Source organism: Schistocerca serialis, chromosome 11 (genome assembly GCF_023864345.2).
Source record: "Schistocerca serialis cubense isolate TAMUIC-IGC-003099 chromosome 11, iqSchSeri2.2, whole genome shotgun sequence".
NCBI lineage: Eukaryota > Metazoa > Arthropoda > Insecta > Orthoptera > Acrididae > Schistocerca > Schistocerca serialis.
Window position 1 is genome coordinate 183404664 of NC_064648.1, and position 22345 is coordinate 183427008.

Here is a 22345-nt window from a genome sequence, read left to right on the forward strand (position 1 = left end):
GTCAGGTTTAATTAGTCCTAAGTTCTAGGCGACTGATGACCTCAGAAGTTAAGTCGCATAGTGCTCAGAGCCATTAAAAAAAAAAAAAAGAAAAAAAGCCAGACAAAATGTTACCTTTAATTCTGCTGTTATATCTTAGGCTCAATATGACCCGGAAAGGAGTTTCTTCCGTAACATTTTTATTCTTAAATGCTAGCACTCGACACTATGATTTTATTCTTCCATACGTTCTCCAGAACATCCGGCTCTAATGAAACAATTTTTCTCCCCGTTGTTACAGATAAATTTGTGACTAGTACCGCCTGCGGTCGAACTTAGACCTATAGGGTCAGTGGACCAGATCTAAAAATTGTCATGCATCTTAAAGTGGTTCACTGCACGCTAAATTGTGTCTGAAATTTTAGCCTCAGAACTGACCCGTAGCAAATGCTGCATTGTAGTTACGAGTATCCTTAAAATAATTCTTTGATCTCTCTGCAACTGTTCCATCATTTGAAGTGAATCTTTGATACATTGCATTTAAAAATAAATTTTGTGTTAACGGCGGCAAATTCACGTTCCCTTGTGACACCACATTGTGAATGCCAGTGTATCGCATAAATTAACCACAGATGCGAAGTGATTTGGATTACGACAGCAATTATAACTCTTAAAATTATTTGGAATTACATTCAGTGCACATTTAAATTTCTTTCAAAACAACAATAGAAATAACATTAGCAACGTATACATTACTCCTGTTCCTTTGTGTGCGCAAAACTTGTGTCTCTCTACCTCTTCGTCTTTCAGTGCGCCCCGTTTACTGTTCTTATTCGAGGCATAGCGCAAAACAAATATAGTTTTCGTATAATAGGAGCGGTCGTAGCTTTTCAAAATGAAGACACTGAAAATTAGGAATACTTCAAATTTTGTGATGACAGCGGCAAACGAACATAAAGTTGGTTCTGTTATTCTTAGAAGGGGACCTTCCATACTGTAAATCACGGATTTTGATGCGCTTCAAATATGTTGTAGTCCTGAGTATCTGGCTACCCGGTTTTTTAGCGACGAGCCTTGGTTGTTGAGAAAATCGATTTTGAGGTTCATTGGGTGCTTTGTATACCCGTAACATTACATATATTTCGAGAAAGTAAGCGAAGCGCAGCGGTAAAGGTACCGTGTTCGAATTCTGCTCCCATATGTTTTTTTATGTATGCAAGAACCGTCCGGAAAATTTGGTTCTAACGTTCAAAAACGAGTAGACGAATTAACTGGGAAATACAGAAATGTAATCGTGTCCTGCACGAAATCCGGGAAGTTCACGAAACGGGTGTTCGAAGAATTTTTGCGTTCTGTAATTCGTCCGTACATTATCGATTCGTGGGGAGGGCAAACCGATTAAACTTTGTACGATCATCTATTCACTGATGAAAGGAAACCGAGCACCTGCAAGCTAAAAGTGGTCCCACCAAAGTGCACTCCTTATTGCCGCCAGCCCTGTGATGTTTATTTTTACCGAAAGGTGAAAATCTTCACGATAATTATTTAGAATGGTGCCGACTTGATGAAAGACAATAGAGAGATCGCTTCTAGGGAAGATTCGATAAAATTACATTCGCTAATCCTACATGAATCCAGCGCACCTAATTTTGAAAGCATGATTAGGTACGCATGGTTCGCATCGAAATTAACAGATGAAAGAGAAATCCTTTTGAATGCAAAAGAATTGTGTTTCCCCGTATCGCTCATGAAGAAACCGAGTACCTGCAAGACGGCTGCTTTCACAAGATGCGCGTGGTGCTGCGAAAATGTGTGCTTCGGTTGTTTCTATGATAAGTATCACCCACAATATTAATATTGTTCTGGCACATCAACCAATGTGGACGATGAAAAATAAGATTTTGTAGTATTGTATGACAGAAAAATTAATAACTGAATATATCTTTATAATTTCGCACACCTTACACTCTTTGTCGATATTCTTTGAATTAAAATTGAAAAATTCGGTCGATTTTGGGAAAAAAAACTACCTGCGCAGGATTCGAACACGGTACCTCCAGCGCCGTAACCATGAACCTCTACCGCTTTTTTATTTTTGATACCGGCTTAGATCTTAATGCGATAGCTACGCTTACTTGCTCGAAATACACTCCTGGAAATTGAAATAAGAACACCGTGAATTCATTGTCCCAGGAAGGGGAAACTTTATTGACACATTCCTGGGGTCAGATACATCACATGATCACACTGACAGAACCACAGGCACATAGACACAGGCAACAGAGCATGCACAATGTCGGCACTAGTACAGTGTATATCCACCTTTCGCAGCAATGCAGGCTGCTATTCTCCCATGGAGACGATCGTAGAGATGCTGGATGTAGTCCTGTGGAACGGCTTGCCATGCCATTTCCACCTGGCGCCTCAGTTGGACCAGCGTTCGTGCTGGACGTGCAGACCGCGTGAGACGACGCTTCATCCAGTCCCAAACATGCTCAATGGGGGACAGATCCGGAGATCTTGCTGGCCAGGGTAGTTGACTTACACCTTCTAGAGCACGTTGGGTGGCACGGGATACATGCGGACGTGCATTGTCCTGTTGGAACAGCAAGTTCCCTTGCCGGTCTAGGAATGGTAGAACGATGGGTTCGATGACGGTTTGGATGTACCGTGCACTATTCAGTGTCCCCTCGACGATCACCAGTGGTGTACGGCCAGTGTAGGAGATCGCTCCCCACACCACGATGCCGGGTGTTGGCCCTGTGTGCCTCGGTCGTATGCAGTCCTGATTGTGGCGCTCACCTGCACGGCGCCAAACACGCATACGACCATCATTGGCACCAAGGCAGAAGCGACTCTCATCGCTGAAGACGACACGTCTCCATTCGTCCCTCCATTCACGCCTGTCGCGACACCACTGGAGGCGGGCTGCACGATGTTGGGGTGTGAGCGGAAGACGGCCTAACGGTGTGCGGGACCGTAGCCCAGCTTCATGGAGACGGTTGCGAATGGTCCTCGCCGATACCCCAGGAGCAACAGTGTCCCTAATTTGCTGGGAAGTGGCGGTGCGGTCCCCTACGGCACTGCGTAGGATCCTACGGTCTTGGCGTGCATCCGTGCGTCGCTGCGGTCCGGTCCCAGGTCGACGGGCACGTGCACCTTCCGCCGACCACTGGCGACAACATCGATGTACTGTGGAGACCTCACGCCCCACGTGTTGAGCAATTCGGCGGTACGTCCACCCGGCCTCCGGCATGCCCACTATACGCCCTCGCTCAAAGTCTGTCAACTGCACATACGGTTCACGTCCACGCTGTCGCGGCATGCTACCAGTGTTAAAGACTGCGATGGAGCTCCGTATGCCACGGCAAACTGGCTGACACTGACGGCGGCGGTGCACAAATGCTGCGCAGCTAGCGCCATTCGACGGCCAACACCGCGGTTCCTGGTGTGTCCGCTGTGCCGTGCGTGTGATCATTGCTTGTACAGCCCTCTCGCAGTGTCCGGAGCAAGTATGGTGGGTCTGACACACCGGTGTCAATGTGTTCTTTTTTCCATTTCCAGGAGTGTATATACGTAATTTTACGGGCTCACAAAGCACGCAATGAACTTCAAAATCGATTTTCTCAACAACCAAGGCCCGTCGCTAAAAAACCACATAGCCAGATACTCATGGTAAGTGCGTCTACAACATATTTTAAGCGCATCAAGATCCGTGATTTACAGTATGGTGGGTCCCCTTGTTAGACGAACTTAAGTGAAAAAACGTCCCTAATAAACAGCGCTTGTGCCTCAGACGCCTTCGGTACTACGTTTTGAAAAAAAAAAAAAAATGCCTTTAAGCATTATGGGACTTAACATCTGAGGTCATCAGTCCCCTAGAACTCAGAACTACTTAAACCTAACTAACCTAAGGACATCACACACATCCATGCCCGAGGCAGGATTCGAACCTGCGACCGTAGCGGTCACGCGGTCCCAAACTGAAGCGCCTACGACCGCACGGCCACACCGGCCGGCCACTACGTTTCGTTTTCCGCCCGCTGGCGGCATCAACGACGTAACAGATGTGGCATTTTAGCTACCTGGTATTTGTGTGTCACTGCAAACGAACCATCTGTAACATTTAAACACCAACATTCCTAGAAAGTGATTTCACGGATGGTTGTTACTTTCGTGTCTCATTCTGTACGCAGCGCAGATTTTGGTAGTGCTCCAATTTCCACGTTCACATATTGGAGATTTTAATGCTCGATAGTGAAGGTGTCATCACAGTGACGAATATGAAAGGATCCACTTCCTTTTTACCGCTCGTAACGGATTCGTAAACACCTGTTTCTTTCTTTGTGCGCACCTATGGCAAAGTACCTTTCGAACAATATAAGTGTCATTGTCCTCCTTGTATAATCAATATTAAAAATTGATACTTCAATTATCGTGTTCACGTACTAACATAATGATACTTCTGCCCCGTGGATCTTCTATGGCCCAGCTCCATAAAAATTCACAACATGTAGCCTGCAAATATTGCTTACAAAATTCTATTTGCGCGTATCTGCCTTTTTTTTTTTTTTTTTTTTTTTTTTTCAATGCGCCTGTAGTGCACAAATTTGAAATTGGTTGATTTTAAATGAGAGTGGTAGATGCAGTCGAAGCAGTAAGTACCGCTACGAAAAGAGGCAGTGCGAGGGAATCATGTTTTGTAACAAGTGTCTATTCTCACTGTGGATAGCTAGCTTTGTCGTACAATTAGAAGGAGTTGTTCGTAGCACTCCCAATGCGCTGGGAATTTCTTCACCATTCATTCTGGCTCTCTCTCTCTCTCTCTCTCTCTCTCTCTCACGCACGCACACACACACACACACACACACACACTAACTGAACTCAACGGCTGCTGGAAAACAATTCTAACACACACACATAACACTACCCGAACACAACTACTGCAGGAAAACAATCGACTGCATTTTTACGTATCGGTCGAGTCATTCATTCATTCTTTTGAGTGAAACGAGTCCTCGAGAGGAAGTGAATGAGAAAAACATCGATTCACTCGGTTGTAGTTTCACGTATCGGCTTAACTCACAAGTGTGGTCTCGCTGACCGCGCTAGAATTTTTGTTCTGCAAAGTAAATTGTGCCGAAGCGCTACTCTACCTACCCTCCTTAAACCGCCAGCTCTATAATGTTTTATTGTCTTTTGCGTTATCACCCTTTTTGGTTTGTTGCCGGCACGTGTTGAGGTGTCCTAGACCGCATCTCGTGAACTACGTACGGGGTGACAATTACTGAACTGTATCAAATAAACCTGCATTTCTAGCATTTGTAGACTTAGAGAAAGCTTTCGACAATGGTGAATGGAATACTCTCTTTCAAATTCTGAAGGTCGCAGGGGTAAAATACAGGGAGCGTAAGGCTATTTACAATTTGTACAGAAAGCAGATGGCAGTTATAAGAGTCGAGGGGTATGAAAGGGAAGCAGTGGTTGGGAAGGGGGTGAGACAGGGTTGTAGCCTCTCCCCGATGTTATTCAATCTGTATATTGAGCAAGCACTAAAGGAAACAAAAGAAAAGTTAGGAGTAGGTATTAAAATCCATGGAGAAGAAATAAAAACTTTGAGGTTCGCCGATGACATTGTAATTCTGTCGGAGACAGCAAAGGACTTGGAAGAGCAGTTGAACGGAATGGACAGTGTCTTGAAAGGAGGATATAGGATGAACACCAACAAAATCAAAACAAGGATAATGGAATGTAGTCGAATTAAGTCGGTGATGCTGAGGGAATTAGATTAGGAAATGAGACACTTAAAGTAGTAAAGGAGTTTTGCTACTTGGGGAGCAAAATAACTCATGCTGGTCGAAGTAGAGCAGATATAAAATGTAGACTAGGAATGGCAAGGAAAGCGTTTCTGAAGAAGAGAAATTTGTTTACATCGAGTAGAGATTTAATTGTCAGGAAGTCGTTTCTGAAAGTTTTTGTATGGAGGGTAGCCATGTATGGAAGTGAAATATGGACGATAAATAGTTTAGACAAGAAGAGAATAGAAGCTTTCGAAATGTGGTGCTACAGAAGAATGCTGAAGATTAGATGGGTAGATCACATAACTAATGAGGATGTACTGAATAGAATTGGGGAGAAGAGAAATTTGTGGCACAACTTGACTAGACGAAGGGATCGGTTGGTAGGACATGTTCTGACGCATCAAGGGATCATCAATTTAGTATTGGAAGGCAGCGTGGAGGGTAAAAATCGTAGAAAGAGACGAAGAGATGAATACACTAAGCAGATTCAGAAGGATGGAGGCTGCAGTAGGTACTGGGAGATGAAGAAGCTTGCACAGGACAGAGTAGCATGGAGAGCTGCATCAAACCAGTCTCAGGACTGAAGACCACAACAACAACAACATGAAATATAACGTCTAAACGGTTTGCGTTGAGACGTTCAAACTGCACGGTTGGCCGCAGTGCATGATGGGAATTAGTGTGCGCATGCATGGTTTCGTTTAGCGACAAAGCCCACTTTCATTTGGATGAATTCGTCGATAAGCACAATTGGAGAATTTGGGGGACTGAGTATCCGCATCTCTCGATCGAGAAGTCTCTTCACCCTCAACGGGTGACTGTGTGGTGTGCAGTGTCCAGTCGCGGAATAATCGGTGCGATATTCCTCGATGGCACGGTGACTACCGAACGGTGTGTGAAGGTTTTGGAAGATGATTCCATCCCCGTTATCCAAAGTGACCCTGATTTCGACAAGATGTGTGGTTCGTGCAAGACGGAGCTCGACCCCGTCGAAGCAGGAGAGTGTCTGATGTCCTGGAGGAGCACTTTGGGGACCGCATTCTGGCTCTGGGGTAGCCACAGGTTACTGGCATGGGCCTCGATTGGCCGCCATATTCTCCGGATCTGAACACACGCGACTCCTTTTTGTGGGGCTGCATAAAGACAAGGTGTGCGTGCAGCTGTAACTCCAAAACCATTGCTGAGATGAAAATAGCCATTCAGGAGGTCATCGAGAGCATCGATGTTCCGAGACTTCAGCGGGTTAGGGAGAATTTCACTATTCGTCTGCGCCACGTCATCGCCAATGGTGGCAGGCGTATCGAACATGTCATAACCGAAATCCGAATATCTGTAGTGACGTTTACATGTTGACTAAAGTGTGTGCAAACCGTAGTTTGTAACTAATTTGCGTTTTTCTTCATATAATTCAATTATTGTCTCCCTGTGCCCGTTTTGTTAGAACAGCACAAAATGTGTTCGCATGAATGTGTAAGCTTTAACGATCCTAACAAGGGAACCTCCCCATCGCACCCCCCTCAGATTTAGTTATAAGTTGGCACAGTGGACAGGCCTTGAAAAACTGAACACAGATCAATCGAGAAAACAGGAAGAAGTTGTGTGGAACTACAGAAAAAAATAAGTAAAATATACAAACTGAGTAGTCCATGTGCAAGATAAGCAACATCGAGCAGAGTGTCAGCTCAGGAGCGCCGTGGTCCTGTGGTTAGCGTGAACAACTGCGAAATAGGAGGTCCTTGGTTCAAGTCTCTCCTTGGGCAAAAGTTTTACTTTATTTATTTTCGCAAAGTTATGACCTGTCAGTTCGTTCATTGACGTCTCTGTTCACTGTAATAAGTTTAGTGTCTGTGTTTTGCGACCGCACCGCAAAGCCGTGCGATTAGCAGACGAAAGTACGTTCCTGTCCAATGGGAACCGAAAACATTTGACCGCAAGGTCATAGGTCAACCGATTCCTCCACAGAAAAACACGTCTGATATATACTATACGACACTGGTGACGGCATGTGCGTCACATGACAGGAATATGTTGTCGACCCACCTAACTTGTACACTTGGCGAATGGGTAAAAAGGTTCTTCTACCTTGCGCGATTTAGGTTTTCTTGTGGATGTGATAACAACTCCCAAAAAAGTGATGAAAACATAAGAGTTTGTCACATAAACTGCAACAGTTTCACAGTCACACAGTTTTCCCTGTGCTCTGTCAAAACATATGTTTTTAACGTTTTCCAATTTTTTCCATGTGTAGACCGTCAAATCCTGCATATGTCCAAGCAAATCTGAACTGGAATTTTCGAGAGCGAAGTTGATTGTGTGAGTGCCTGAACTTTGATAATTGACACACGTCAATTGCTAGAAAATAAAAAAGTTAAAATTTTTACTCGATGAAGACTTGAACCGAGGTCCTCTAATACCGCAGTTGCTTACGCTAACCACGAGACTACGGCGCTACTCACATTATAATCTCCTTGATGTGGCTTATGTTACACATCGACTACTCAATTTGTATATTTTGCTTATTTTTTTCATAGTTCCACACAACTTCCTGTTTTCTCGATTGATCTGTGTACAGTTTTTCAAGGCCTATCCACTGTGCCAACTTATAACTAAATCTGAGGGGGGTGCGATGGGGAGGTTCCCTTGTAAGTACGATGACCTTGTTAGTTGCCGAATAGAGCAACATCTCAGTGATGTAGATCAAGAAATAGACGTAAAAGACGACAGTTTTGCAGTAGCCAGCGATCACAATTGTGGTGGCGTACAAGAGTGTCATTAAGAGCAAGAACTGCAGGACACGGGCCGGCGTCGGGCGCGTGCCCGCTCCTCCAAGGAAACACTTCAACTGCTGACGTCAAATTTGCTCTGACCGATGGCAAAGGAAAATGTAGATCCCAGTTGCGAACGTCCGTTTTGCAGACTTTCTTTTTATACTACCGAATGCAATTTTTATGTGCAAATTTAAACCCTGGAACTTAGTTTTATGTGAAAAGTTACCTGCTACAGGGATATTATAATTTTAAGACTGTAAAATCCAATTTTCTAACGGTTTGTTTATGTCTACGATTTAAAAAAACCGCACAGAAGTACACGATTGTGTGGGATAAAAAGTAGAATACTGCAGACTTTATTTACTGCAATGTAATCGACGAGGAGTATTTAAACAACACTGAAACAATTATAGAAATAAATGTCACATAATTTAAATAAAATTTTTCAAATGATTTATCCGCTAAGCCGGCCGGTGTGGCCGAGCGGTTCTAGGCGCTTCAGTCTGGAACCGCGCGACCGCTACGGTCGCAGGTTCGAATCCTGCCTCGGGCAACACGCGAGAGGCACCAAGATCTGCATAACGCGTTCCCGTCCACAGGAGCGAGTGACAGAGGAAGATGGGGGCTCAGGTAGTAAGCATCTTACTCTGTTACTCGCTCCTGTGGACGGGAACGCGTTATGCAGATCTTGGTGCCTCTCGCGTCCATCTAGAAAAGATAACCTGAAAATGCCCAAATAAGGCGAAACGCGCCGTTGAAAAATAGAAAACTAAAATTGCAACCAAGACTGTTCTTAACTAATAATATTATCGTATAGCACCATAAAACACTAGATATCGTGAATTCCAGACTCCATTTGTGTAATTTATGTATTTCGGTGAAATAAATACTTTGACTTTTCGACTTATACTGCACCCACTTGAACACAATGTCCTCATTTGGGGACAAGTAGTATCCTTCCTTGGGGAGCTCCTCGGAGTATTTTATACATCTGAAAAATCATAATTTAATTCGAAGGACTGGATAGTAAAACCGTGATTTTTTTTTTCAGGGAAGAAAGGATTAATGCATGTGATGATCACTTTTGAATGGATTCATTCCTTGGTCCCACTGTGGCGAATGTCGAGTTTTCATTTGACTGCCCTCTATACAGTGAAGCTAAACCTTTCCCTATTCCTCTCATCACGAGGTGGAACTCGTGGTTTGAAAGTGTCGAGTACCTTGGAGAATATCTCTGTGATATAGTAGAATTTGTTGAAACTGTTGAAGATGAGAGTGTAGCTGTCAATTATTTTAAAGCTTTGACTTCTGCTGAAAAAAAAAAAAAAAAAAATAATTCATTGTCTTTTTTTGTTTTTTTTTTTTCTTGTTGAGCACTGCTCAAAATGTTGCAATTTGCTGCGATATTAGAGGGCTCCAAGATACCGTTAATTCATCTTCTGCAGTCTAAACTTGGTGGCCTTGCAAAGAGCTTTAAGTTACTAGAGGATGCATTTTGTTTTTCGAGACAACCTCAGAAAAACTTCTTAAACTGGCAGAGAATATGCAAGTACAGTTGACATCACTCTTCCAGTATGTAGGAAGAGCAAGTCCTACAAACCTGAACCACTTGATGGAGAGTGATGCAGGAAAAATTGTTATTTCTTCTATAGGTAAATTGTTTGATCCGAGAAACCTAATAAAAGGCAATTTACACACGGCTGAAATCTCTCCGCTTATAAAGAAAATTCCCATTCTACAAGAATTTCCAACGTCAGAATTTCTTTTACCACACACATTGTTTAGTGTTTTAGTAGCTAGTTCTTGTAGAGAAGGTAAACATGTTGATGCGATTGGTATTCTTCTTTCCCTGAAAGCAGAGTATGGACTTCTTGTGGAAGCTGCAGTGAAGGCTTTGTGGATCCCAGTCAGTAATGTTGATAGTGAGAGATCATTTTCTAGATATTGCAATATACTGTCTGACAGGACAACAGCTCTGACTCCCAGCAATATGGAAGTCATGGTATCCTTGTCTTTCTCAGACTGACTTGTATGTTGTGTACGTAGACTAGGACAGGATAAATGTCTTCCAAACTTTCGTGATTTGGTATTTGTGTTTTAATGTTCTTGTTGTTGTTGTGGTCTTCAGTCCAGACACTGGTTTGATGCAGCTCTCCATGCTACTCTATCCTGTGCAAGCTTCTTCATCTCCCAGTACCTACTGCAACCTACATCCTTCTGAATCTGTTTAGTGTATTCATCTCTTGGTCTCCGTCTACCAATTTTACCCTCCACGCTGACCTCCAACACTAAATTGCTGATCCCTTGATGCCTCAGAACAAGTCAAGGTGTGCCACAAATTCCTCTTCTCCCCAATTCTGTTCAATACCTCCTGATTTGTTATGTGATCTACCCATCTAATCTTCAGAATTCTTCTGTAACACCACATTTCGAAAGCTTCTATTCTCTTCTTGTCCAAACTATTTATCGTCCACATTTAATCATACAGTAAAGCTGCATGCCCTCAGGAAGAATTACGGCTATAGTTTCCCCTTGCTTTCAGCCGTTCGCAGTAGCGGCACAGCAAGGCCGTTTTGGTTAGTGCTAGTAGGCCAGATCAGTCAATCATCCAGACTGTTGCCCCTGCAACTACTGAAAAGGCTGCTGCCCCTCTTCAGGAACCACGCGTTTGTCTGGCCTCTCAACAGATACCCCTCCGTTGTGGTTGCACCTACGGTACGGCCATCTGTATCGCTGAGGCACGCAAGCCTCCCCACCAACGCCAAGGTCTATATGGTTCATGGGAGAAATTTATAATGTTTATGCTTTTTCAATTTATGTAAAACAAAAGATTTTTCACCGTAAATGTGCCATAAATGTATTTCCTTTACCTTTTACTGCTGAAAGGTGGAATTAAAATTAGCGAAATTATTGACGAAATGGAAAAAAAACCTCGCGAAACATATACCGAAACAACTTTTTTAAAATGACGAAATCGGGCAAAAATTTTCACCACAAACAGGTGCCTCTAGTGATGAGCTATCTGTCACATCCACTTGTGAATAAAGTGATCTCTTCCTTGAGGATGGACACTTTTTTGCGGCAGTGTGTTTTTACCACACGAACTTCACACCGAGTAAATTCACACACCTGCCCCTACAGGCAGGCGCAGGGGAAGTCGCGGCGCGGGAGGGTGTGCTGCGTGGTGGTCCTTATCTGTTCCGTCGGGACGTTGACGCTCCTGGTCAGCTGGAGGCTCATCGACACCGCTGGCACAGAACTCGCCCCATCCTTCAGCACGGGAAGCACCATTCGGCTGTCGCCCAGCAATGAAACTGAAGTGAATGAACCTGCAAACTACTCGGAGGAGATAAGTGACGCGGTCTCAGAAATGAGGCAGATCGTGGCTGCCGAGATGGAGAACTACCCGTACCCAAATGGGCTGTACGGCATGGCGGCGAGTTCGCTCACGGATCTCGTGCCGGAACTGGGAGGCCGGCCTGTCAGGAACTTACTCGTAACCACCTGGAGAAGAGGTTCGACCTTCTTGGGGGAAGTTCTGAACAGTCACCCGGGAACCTACCTCCATTACGAACCGCTCCTCGATTACGGAGTCGTTCGCGTCAGAGGAGAGCCCTTGGCGGGTGGAGCTGTAAGAACACTGGAGGCCTTGCTCGACTGTAACTACACGAGCCTAGAACACTACATCGAATACGGGAAACGTAAAGTCGTGTTACACTACTGGACAATAAATTTGCTACATCAAGAAGAAATGCAGATGATAAACGGGTATTCATTGGACAAGTATATTCACCTAAAACTGACATGTCATTACATTTTCACGCAATTTCGGGGCATAGATCCTGAGGAATCAGTACCCAGAACAACCACCTCTGGCCGTAATAACGACCTTGATACGGCTGGGCATTGAGTCAAACAGAGCCCGGATGGCGTGTACAGGTACAGCTGCCCATTGCCCATGCGGCTTCAACATGATACCACAGTTCATCGAGAGTAGTGACTGGCGTATTGTGACGAGCCAGTTGCTCGGCCACCATTGACCACACGTTTTCAGTTGGTGAGAGATCTGGAGAATGTGCAGGCCAGGGCACCAGTCGAATATTTTCTGTATCCAGAAAGACCCGTACACGACGTGCAACATGCGGTCGTTCATTATCCTGGTGAAATGTAGGGTTCCGCAGGGATTGAGTGAAGAGTAGAGCCATGGGTCGTAACACATCTGAAATGTAACGTCCACTGTTTAAAGTGCCGTCAAAGCGAACAAGAGGTGATCGAGATGTGTAACCAATGGCACCCCATACCATCACGGCGGGTGATACGCCAGTATGGCGATGAGGAATACTCGTTTACAATGTAGATTCACCGTGATGTCGGCAAACACGGATGCGACCATCATGATAATGTAAACAGAAACTGGATTCATTCGAAGAAATGACGCTTTGCCATTCGTGCACCCAGGTTCGTCGTCGAGTAGACCATCGCAGGCGCTCCTGTCTGTGATGCTGCGTCAAGGGTAACCGCAGCCACGGTCTCCGAGCTGATAGTCCATCCCGTCGTCGAACTGTTCGTGCAGATGGCTGTCGTCTTGCAAATGTCCCCATCTGCTGACTCAGGGATCGAGACGTGGCTGCACGACCCGCTACAGCCGTGCGGATAAGATGCCTGTCGTCTGGACTGCTAGTGATACGAGGCCGTTGGTATCCAGCACGGCGTTCCGTATTACCCTCCTGAACCAATCGATTCCATATTCTGCCAACAGTCATTGGATCTCGACCAACGCGAGCAGCAATGTCGCGATACGATAAACCGCAATCGCGATAGGCTACAATCTGACCTTTATCAAAGTCGGAAACGTGATGGTACGCATTTCTCCTCCTTACAAGAGGCATCACAACGACGTTTCACCAGGCAACGCCGGTCAACTGCTGTTTGTGTATGAGAAATCGGTTGGAAACTTTCCTCGTGTCAGCATGTAGGTGTCGCCACCGGCGCCAACCTTGTGTGAATGCTCTGGAAAGCTAATCATTTGCACATCACAGCATCTTCTCCCTGTCGGTTAAATGTCGCGCTTGTAGCACGTCATCTTCGTGGTGTAGCAATTTTTATGGCCAGTAGTGTATTCGGCTACAACCCTCGACTGTGGGAGCGATTTCAGCAGCAGCCTTCACTGTGCCGGATGCCGGAGTCCCTAAGCCAGTTCTGTCGACTCTTTCCGTTTCAGAGCATGAAGACCATACGACTCAAGTTGAGCCTCGCCGAGCGCCTCCTTTCGGACGAGAGCCTGAATGTACGAGTTTTGCTGCTGGTGCGTGACCCTCGCGGCACTTCTCACAAGGGGAGGCCGCCAATTGTGAAAGTCGATTCGATTCATACTGCGCATAATAAAAGCTCATGGCCAGAGATGTAATGTGGCAAAGCACCAAGGTGCACTTCTCAGCCGTTGTCGAGAAAATCGACAGTTAAAAGAAACCGTTGCGGTGAAATGCTCTCTACGGTTAATAGTTTTATACAGCGTCGTGGCGCAGCGGTAAGCGCTCGGGTTTGTAATCGGAAGGTCGGTCGCCGGATCGAATCTCGCGCCATGCAACAGTTTTTTTTATTATTAGTTTTTTGTAATTCATATATATATATATATATATATATATATATATATATATATATATATAAAGTATTAATGAATTGCTTATGCATGTTGGTGAAGGCGGATCGCTCTCCAATTGTACCGCCTCCATTTTTCCGTTTTTTTTAACAGGGTGTACCAAAGCTCTCCCGTCCGCACTGATTTTCGACGATGTTAATAAGTTGCGCTAGGGACCGCATCTACCTGCTTTCGAAGTTAGCAGGCAACTACGCTTTTATGCGGCGGCTCGTTTCGGCCCATTCAACATCTGTCCTTCAAGTGTAACGAGCGAGTAACGGAGCTTATATCTCACACCTGCCACAGCAAATTTGTGTTCGTGGGGTTTCTATTCTAATTCGAACGTTTGACTTACGCTACACGTATTCGTTTGGGAATATCGTTTCTACGTCTTCCGTTAACTATACGTGGTTAACATTATGAAGACAATTAATAACATTTGTGAAATACAACTTTGTTTGCGGAAAACATAATGATGTTCGAAGTCGCCAGTTTTTCCACGACAAACGACCTTCAACAACTTATTATATGCATAATTGTTGCAACTGATTGCCGGGAATTTTATATATATATATATATATATATATATATATATATATATATATATGTGTGTGTGTGTGTGTGTGTGTGTGTGTGTGTATAGACACATTTGAATAACAAAAAACAAATACTAAAAAAAAATTGCATGACGCGAGATTCGATCCGGCGACCTTCGGATTACGAACCCGAGCGCCTACCGCTGCGCCACGACGTTGTCGATAATTATTAATCGTAGAGAGTATTTCACCGTAGCAGTTTATTTTAACTGTCGATTTTCTCGACAACGGCTGAGAAGTGCATCTTGGTGCTTTGCCACATTACACCTCTGGCCATGCGCTTTTATCATGCGCAGTATGAATTGAATCTGAATTTCACAATTGGCGGCCTCCCCTTGTCAGTCTCGTAAACACCTCTCGTGGTGTCGGTCGAGTCGCGACTGCGGTGATGCCAGGATCCTGTGCAGTGACCTCGTCGCCGATTATGCATCGGCAAAAGAGTTTGTTACAAAATACCCCGACCGTTTCAGGGTTGTGCGGTACGAAGATTTTTCGGTGTCGCCTCACAGAAGCCTGAAAGAACTGTTCCAGTTTTTTGGTCTGGACTTTCACCCGAATGCACAAAAGGTCATCGATACACATACAGATGTAGATGTCAGAGGAGCTTACAGCACTTACCGTAATTCCAAATCGGCTGCGTTCCTCTGGCGACAAGATGTCTCGTATTAGGAAGTGATTACCATACAACGACAGTGCAGGCAAGCCTTGGACGCCTGGGGGTATGTGGAGGCATTCAACTCCACACATGAGCATGACTTCCATCCACTCAGTGACTACAAGCTTTCATAAAAAAAAATGGCTCTGAGCACTATGGGACTCAGCTGCTGAGGTCATTAGTCCCCTAGAACTTAGAACTAGTTAAACTTAACTAACCTAAGGACATCACAAAGATCCATGCCCGAGGCAGGATTCGAACCTGCGACCGTAGCGGTCTTGCGGTTCCAGACTGCAGCGCCTTTAACCGCACGGCCACCAAGCTTTCATAGAGATGTTTTGAAATGATGAACTGTTATATTTGTGAGCATTCCAATAGATTTGTATTTGGACAACTTTGTTCTCTATAATCAGACTAGCTGACCCGGCGAACTCTGTTCCGCCTTAAAGGCAATAAATAATCAGATTTTGGATGTTAAGTTCAATTTCTTATTAGGAATTACAAATAAAAAAATTAAGTATTTTAATGAATCTTTATGCAGCAGCACTCCGTCTTCAGGCCACAAGTGGCCCATCGGGACCATCCGACCGCCGTGTCATCCTCAGTTGAGGATGCGGCTAGGAGGGGCGTGTCGTCAGCACACCGCTGTCCCGCTCGTTATGATGGTTTTCTGTGACCGGAGCCTTATGTGTTTTGGCGCATAGCTTCTACTATTGAATTAAGTACCTTGTCATGTACTAAGATGGTATCTGTTCTTTCGGACATGTCCGAAAGAACAGATACCATCTTAGTATATATATAGTTAAGGCTCACCCGCCACCTGACCATCTTTTTCTTCTATGCGAATGCACAAACAGTGCCCGAACTCTTACGGGAACCGGCAACGCGCCGCGAGTAATGAGTGTAATGGGCGGGGGCACTACGAATGTAGTGCGGGACAATACGTGGAGACTGTGGGTTTCGCAGGAGAGATGCCAGAGATAAATCCCTGCAGTCGCGCTATCCTCTGTGTCCTCGGTGGCTCAGATGGATGGAGCGTCTGCCATGGAAGCAGGAGATCCCGGGTTCGAGTCCCGGTCGGGGTACACATTTTCATCTGTCCCCGTTGACTTATGTCAATGCCTGTAAGCAGCTACGGGTGTTCATTTCATTGTAATTTCGTAAGTACCTTGTGATACACGACATTTTTTGTTTTATTGTCAGGCGCAAGAACAAACAACGGAGATGGTCTTCCGACCCGTGAACATGCCACATATAATTGACCATGTGATAAACATGGACGTTCGAGATTTAAACCATAAACTTCCAAGGATTGGCCTTGTGATTTGTTAATCGTCATGGCGAATGCAAGACGGGTCGGAAATTGAAGTCTTTTAAACTCAAACGGCATATTGGTTGGGATCATCGGGATCGTCGGAATGAGAACTTCCTCACCTTCGAATTTCCTTTTCAGTATCTTCGCGTAAATAACATTGTTCATCAATTTACTTACCACGAAACGCTTACCGTTGCGCTGACTACCAAAAGAATTTATTTCTAAAGGAATTTATGCACTTTGTAAGCGCTGGGGCTCCTGCATTGAGCGTGGCGCAGATTATGTTGGAAAGTGGTACAGCTTTGTACCACTTCTGCACAATAAATAATATTTTAAAAAATATTTAAGGTTTTCATTTGACTCACCCTCGTATTACGTGATGAAATGACGACTTGAAACCTGACTCCAAAGTATAACAGTAAGTTCGACAGAGATACCATGTCATAATTATAAAACGACCACCAGAAATGTGCCATTTCACATGATGTTTTCAACCGGCGCCCATTTTTGCAGAGTCTAGGGAATAGCACCGTAACCTGTAGGACGGCGTGGTTCCAAGCAATATAACATCTCTGACACTCCCTATCTTCTTTTACCCAGTTACTGCAAGGCTGGCATAGCACATGCAGACTCGAGCTTAATCTCTGGCCTCCACTCAACTTTTAAAACAGGCTGACTGATCAACCCAGATATTCAGGAAGCTTTACAGAAAGAGGAGTGCTCCAAGAGGTATCTATGGGTGGTGGATAAATAATGCCATATCTCAAACATAACAGAACAGAGTGAGATTCATTTTTATGTATTTATAACTCGATGCCAAACGCCACATCAGATGAAACAGAACTGACAGTACCATCTCGTGGTCTACATGAAGACTATCTAGCCAATGTCGCCGTCAGTCTGCCAGTTGGTCATTTAGCGTGAACTTTCACTGAAAGCCCACATTCCGTCAGCAAAGGGTTGCAATACACTCAAGAGCCGAAGAAACTGGTACACCTATGTAATATCCTGTAGGACCCCCACACGCATGCAGAAGTGCCACAACAAATAGTTGAAATGGCTCTGAGCACTATGGGACTTAACTTCTGAGGTCATCAGTCCCCTATAACTTAGAACTACTTAAACCCAACTGACCTAAGGACATCACACACATCCATGCCCGAGGCAGGATTTGAACCTGCGACCGTAGGGGTTGCACGGTTCCAGACTGAAGCGCCTAGAACTGCTCGGCCACAACAGCCAATGCCACAACACTACGTGGCTTAGACTTGACTAATGTCTGAAGTAGTGCTGGAGGGAACTGACACCACGAATCCTGCAGGGGCTGTCCATAAATCCATAAGCGTACGAGGGGGTGGAAATCTCTTCTGAATAGCACATTGCAAGGCAGCCCAGATATGGTCAACAATGTTCATGTCTGAGGAGTCCGGTGGCCAGCGGAAGTGTTTAAACTCAGAAGAGTGTTCCTGGAGCCACTCTGTAGCAATTCTGGACATGTGGGATGTCGCGCTGGAATTGCCCAAGTCTGTCGAAATGCAAAATGGACACGAGTGGATGTAGGTGATCAGACTGGATGCTTACATGCGTGTCACCTGTCAGAGTCATAAGTAGACGTATCAGGGGTCCCATATCACTTCGACTGCACATGCCCCACACCATACAGAGTCTCCACCAGCTTGAACAGTTCCCTGCTGACATGACGTTGTTTCCATTCCTGTAGATGTACATCTGCTCAATACAATTTGAAGCGAGACTCGTCTGGCCAAGCAACTTGTTTACAGTCATCAACAGTCAACTGTCGGTGTTGGCGGGCCCAGGCAAGGCATAAAGCTTTGTGCCGTGCAATCATTGAGGGTATACTATTGACGGTAGATGAGTAGGGCTTCGGCTCCGAAAGCACATATCGATCATGCTGCGTTGAATGGTTCACACTCTTGACTCTTGTTGATGGTGCAGCATTGAAGTCTGTAGCACTATAACAGTTTGCGAAAGGGTTGCACTTCTGTCACGTTGGACGATTCTCTTCAGTCATCATTGGTCCCGTTCTTGCAGGATCTTTTCCCGGCCGCAGCGATGTCGGAGATGTGATATTTTACCGGATTCCTGATATTCACGATTCACATGTGAAATGGTTGTATGGGAAACTCCGAACGTCGTGGCTACCTCGTGGATGCTGTGTCCCATCATTTGTGTGGCGACTATAACACCACAATGAAACTCATTTAAATCTATCTAACAACTGCGCCAGACACTTGTTGTCTTACATAGGCGTTGCCGGCTGCAGCGCCGTATTCTGCCTGTTAACATATCTCAGTATTTGAATACGCATGCCTATACCAGTTTATTTAGCGCCTCACAAGGGTACCTCCCCATCGCACCCCCCTCAGATGTAGTTATAAGTTGGCACAGTGGATAGACCTTGAAAAACTGAACACAGATCAATCGAGAAAGCAGGAAGAAGTTGTGCGGAACTATGAAAAAAATTAGTAAAATATACAAACTGAGTTGTCCATGCGAAGATAGGCAACATCAAGGACACCGGACGTCAAGGAGCGCTGTGGTCCTGTGGTTAGCGAGAGCAGCTACGGAACGAGAGGTCCTAGGTTCAAGTCTTCCCTTGAGTGAAAAGTTTAATTTTTTATTTTCATTTTATGTGACAAACTCTTATGTTTTCATCACTTTTTTGGGAGTGATTATCACATCCACAAGAAAACCTAAATCGGGCAAGGTAGAAGAATCTTTCTACCCATTCGCCAAGTGTACAAGTTGGGTGGGTCGACAACATATTCCTGTCATGTGACGCACATGCCATCACCAGTGTCGTATAGAATATATCAGACGTGTTTTCCTTTGGAGGAATCGGGTGACCTATGACCTTGCAATCAAATGTTTTCGGTTCCCATTGGAGAGGCACGTCCTTTCGACTACTAATCGCACGGTTTTGAGGTGCGGTCGCAAAACACAGACACTAAACTTATTACAGTGAACAGAGACGTCAATGAACGAACGGACAGATCATAACTTTGCGAAAATAAAGAAAGTAAATTTTCACTTGAGGGAAGACTTGAACCAAGAACCTTCCGTTCCACAGCTGCTCACGCTAACCACGGGACCACGGCGCTCCTGAGTGTATATCGGCCTTGATGTTGCTCATCTTGCACATGGACTACTCAGTTTGTATATTTTGTTTATTTTTTTCATAGTTCCACACAACTTCTTCCTGCTTTCTCGATTGACCTGTGTTCAGTTTTTCAAGGCCTATCCACTGTGCCAACTTATAACTAAATCTGAGGGGGGTGCGATGGGGAGGTTCCCTTGTCAGTGTAATACGCTAGCAACAAGCAGCCAGGTGGCAGCAGCATAAACCCGTCAGAAGATAAGCATGTCGGAGTGCTGACCGGATCCCTCTGCTCTGCCGTGTTGCAGGAACCCCACGTGGTGGCGCCGCCGCACCGCCATGGAGCGCGGGCTGACGCTGGTGGCGACGGTGGCGCTCCTGGCGGCCGTCGCACTCGCCATCTCACTGGGAGTCCTCGTCGCCAGGCGGCAGCAGCAGTCCGGTATGGCCGCCAAAACAAAAACACATCAAACGTAAACAAAGCTCTCGCTGCGCTTCTGCCGCCACTGCTGCCGCACGTAGCTCTGGAGTCTGACAGTGGACGCTCTGTCCCAGACAGCCTCCGCTTACTGCTCTATATTTCACGCACTCATTGCCTACTCCTGTATTCCTCTGTATGAACTGGGCCTTTACACAATCTGTGGGACGGGCGCCCCTGGTAGCTGAGTGGTCAGCACGACGGAATGTCAATGCTAACGGGCCGGGGATCGATTCCCGGCTGGGTCGGAGATTTTCTCCGCTCAGGGACTAGGTGTTGTGTTGTCCTTAACATCGTCCTATCGTCCCCGTCGACACGCAAGTCCCCGAAGTGGCGTCAACTGGAAAGACTTGCACGAGGCGAACGGTGTATCCGACGGGAGGCCCTAGCCACACACATTTCCTTTCCTATTGGACGGGCAAAGTAGACTGCAGTTACAAATGCCGAAGGATACCCCCTGATATTGTATTGGACCTCATTTTCTTCAGCATAGTGCAGCAAGAAGTTGTTGGAACTCCCCTGCAAGAATATGGAGCGACACTGGCCCTATAGCCGTCCATAATTCACAATATGTTGCCAGTCCACGTTTTTGTGCACAAGATTATGCCCCATAAAAGTCAGTGCAATGCATGAAACTTCCTGGCACATGAAAACTGTGTGCCAGACTGAGACTCGACCTCGGGACCTTTGCCTTTTGGGGCAAGTGCTCTACCAACTGAGGTACCCAAGCAAGACTCGATGCCCTGTCCTCACAGCTTTACTTCTGCCAGTATCTCGTCTCCTACCTTCCAAACTTCACAGAAGCTCTCTTGCGAACCTTGCAGAACTAGCACTCATGAAAGAAAGGATATTGCGGAGACATGGCTTAGCCACAGCCTAGGGGATGTTTCCAGAATGAGATTTTCACTCTGCAGCGGAGTGTGCGCTGATATGAAACTTCGTGGCAGATTAAAACTGTGTGCAGACCGAGTCTCGAACTCCAGACCAATTTTAATCTGGCAGGAAGTTTCCAACAGTGCACACTCCGCTGCAGAGTGAAAATCTCATTCTGGAAATATCCCGCTAGGCTGTGGCTATGCCATGTCTCCGCAATATCCTGTCTTTCAGGAGTGCTAATTCTGCAAGGTTCGCAGGAGAGCTTCTGTAAAGTTTGGAAGGTAGGAGACGAGATACTGGCAGAAGTAAAGCTGTGAGTACCGGGCGTGAGTCGTGCTTCGGTAGCTCAGATGGTAGAGCACTTGCCCGCGAGAGGCAAAGGTCCCGAGTTCGAGTCTCGGTCGGGCACACAGTTTTAATCTGCCAGGAAGTTTCATATCAGTCCACACTCCGCTGCAGAGTGAAAATCTCATTCTGGAATGCAATTCATGTTGGGCTATGTTGGTGGCCAAATCATTCACTCATATTCTCCTGAATCTTCTTCAAACCAGTCATTACCGCATAAAACATTCTCGGTTTTCTTGCGACGTCAATTTGGGATAATGTCTCAAGCTTTCGACGATAGCTTCCTTCGTCATCGTTGGGAGCAACTGACTGTCTTCATTGCTGCTGAGGTGGCCTGATATAGCCTGTGCACAGCTTCTGATTGGTTGGCTTGCCATTTGTCGGCTGTTGCAGACGGTGTCAATGTCTGCGACGGTGGCGTCGCCACTTCTGTGGCAATGTAAATTTTGTCCCATGCCTCCACATACTGGGATTCCATAATTAAGGACGCTGTTGAAATAAGAATGAGCGAGAAGAACTTTAACGGATACTATCTGAGCGGTGTTTGGAAACAAGCGGTCGATGCAGAGAAGCAGCAGAGACATGCCTTGTGGGGTGTACATTCCTACATAAGCGGTGGCGCCACCGTCGCAGAGATTGACACCGTCTGCAACGGCCGACAAATAGCAAGCCGACCAATCAGAAGCCGTCCACAGGCTATATCAGGCCACATCAGCAGCAATGAAGACAGTCAGTTGCTTCCGTTACATTGCAGCTGGTCTAACAGTGCGCAGTGT

At 45.6% G+C, this 22345-nt stretch overlaps 1 protein-coding gene across 4 annotated transcripts in view; it reads left to right on the plus strand.

The window, feature by feature from the left end:
- Nucleotides 1–22345, plus strand: part of LOC126427381 (neprilysin-2) — a 617471-nt gene that overhangs the window by 447032 nt on the left and 148094 nt on the right. For all 4 annotated transcript variants that reach the window (XM_050089733.1, XM_050089730.1, XM_050089731.1 and 1 more), the window contains one exon: nt 20179–20312. In XM_050089733.1, the coding sequence (XP_049945690.1) occupies nt 20179–20312 (134 nt within the window). The remainder of the gene's footprint in view (nt 1–20178; nt 20313–22345) is intronic.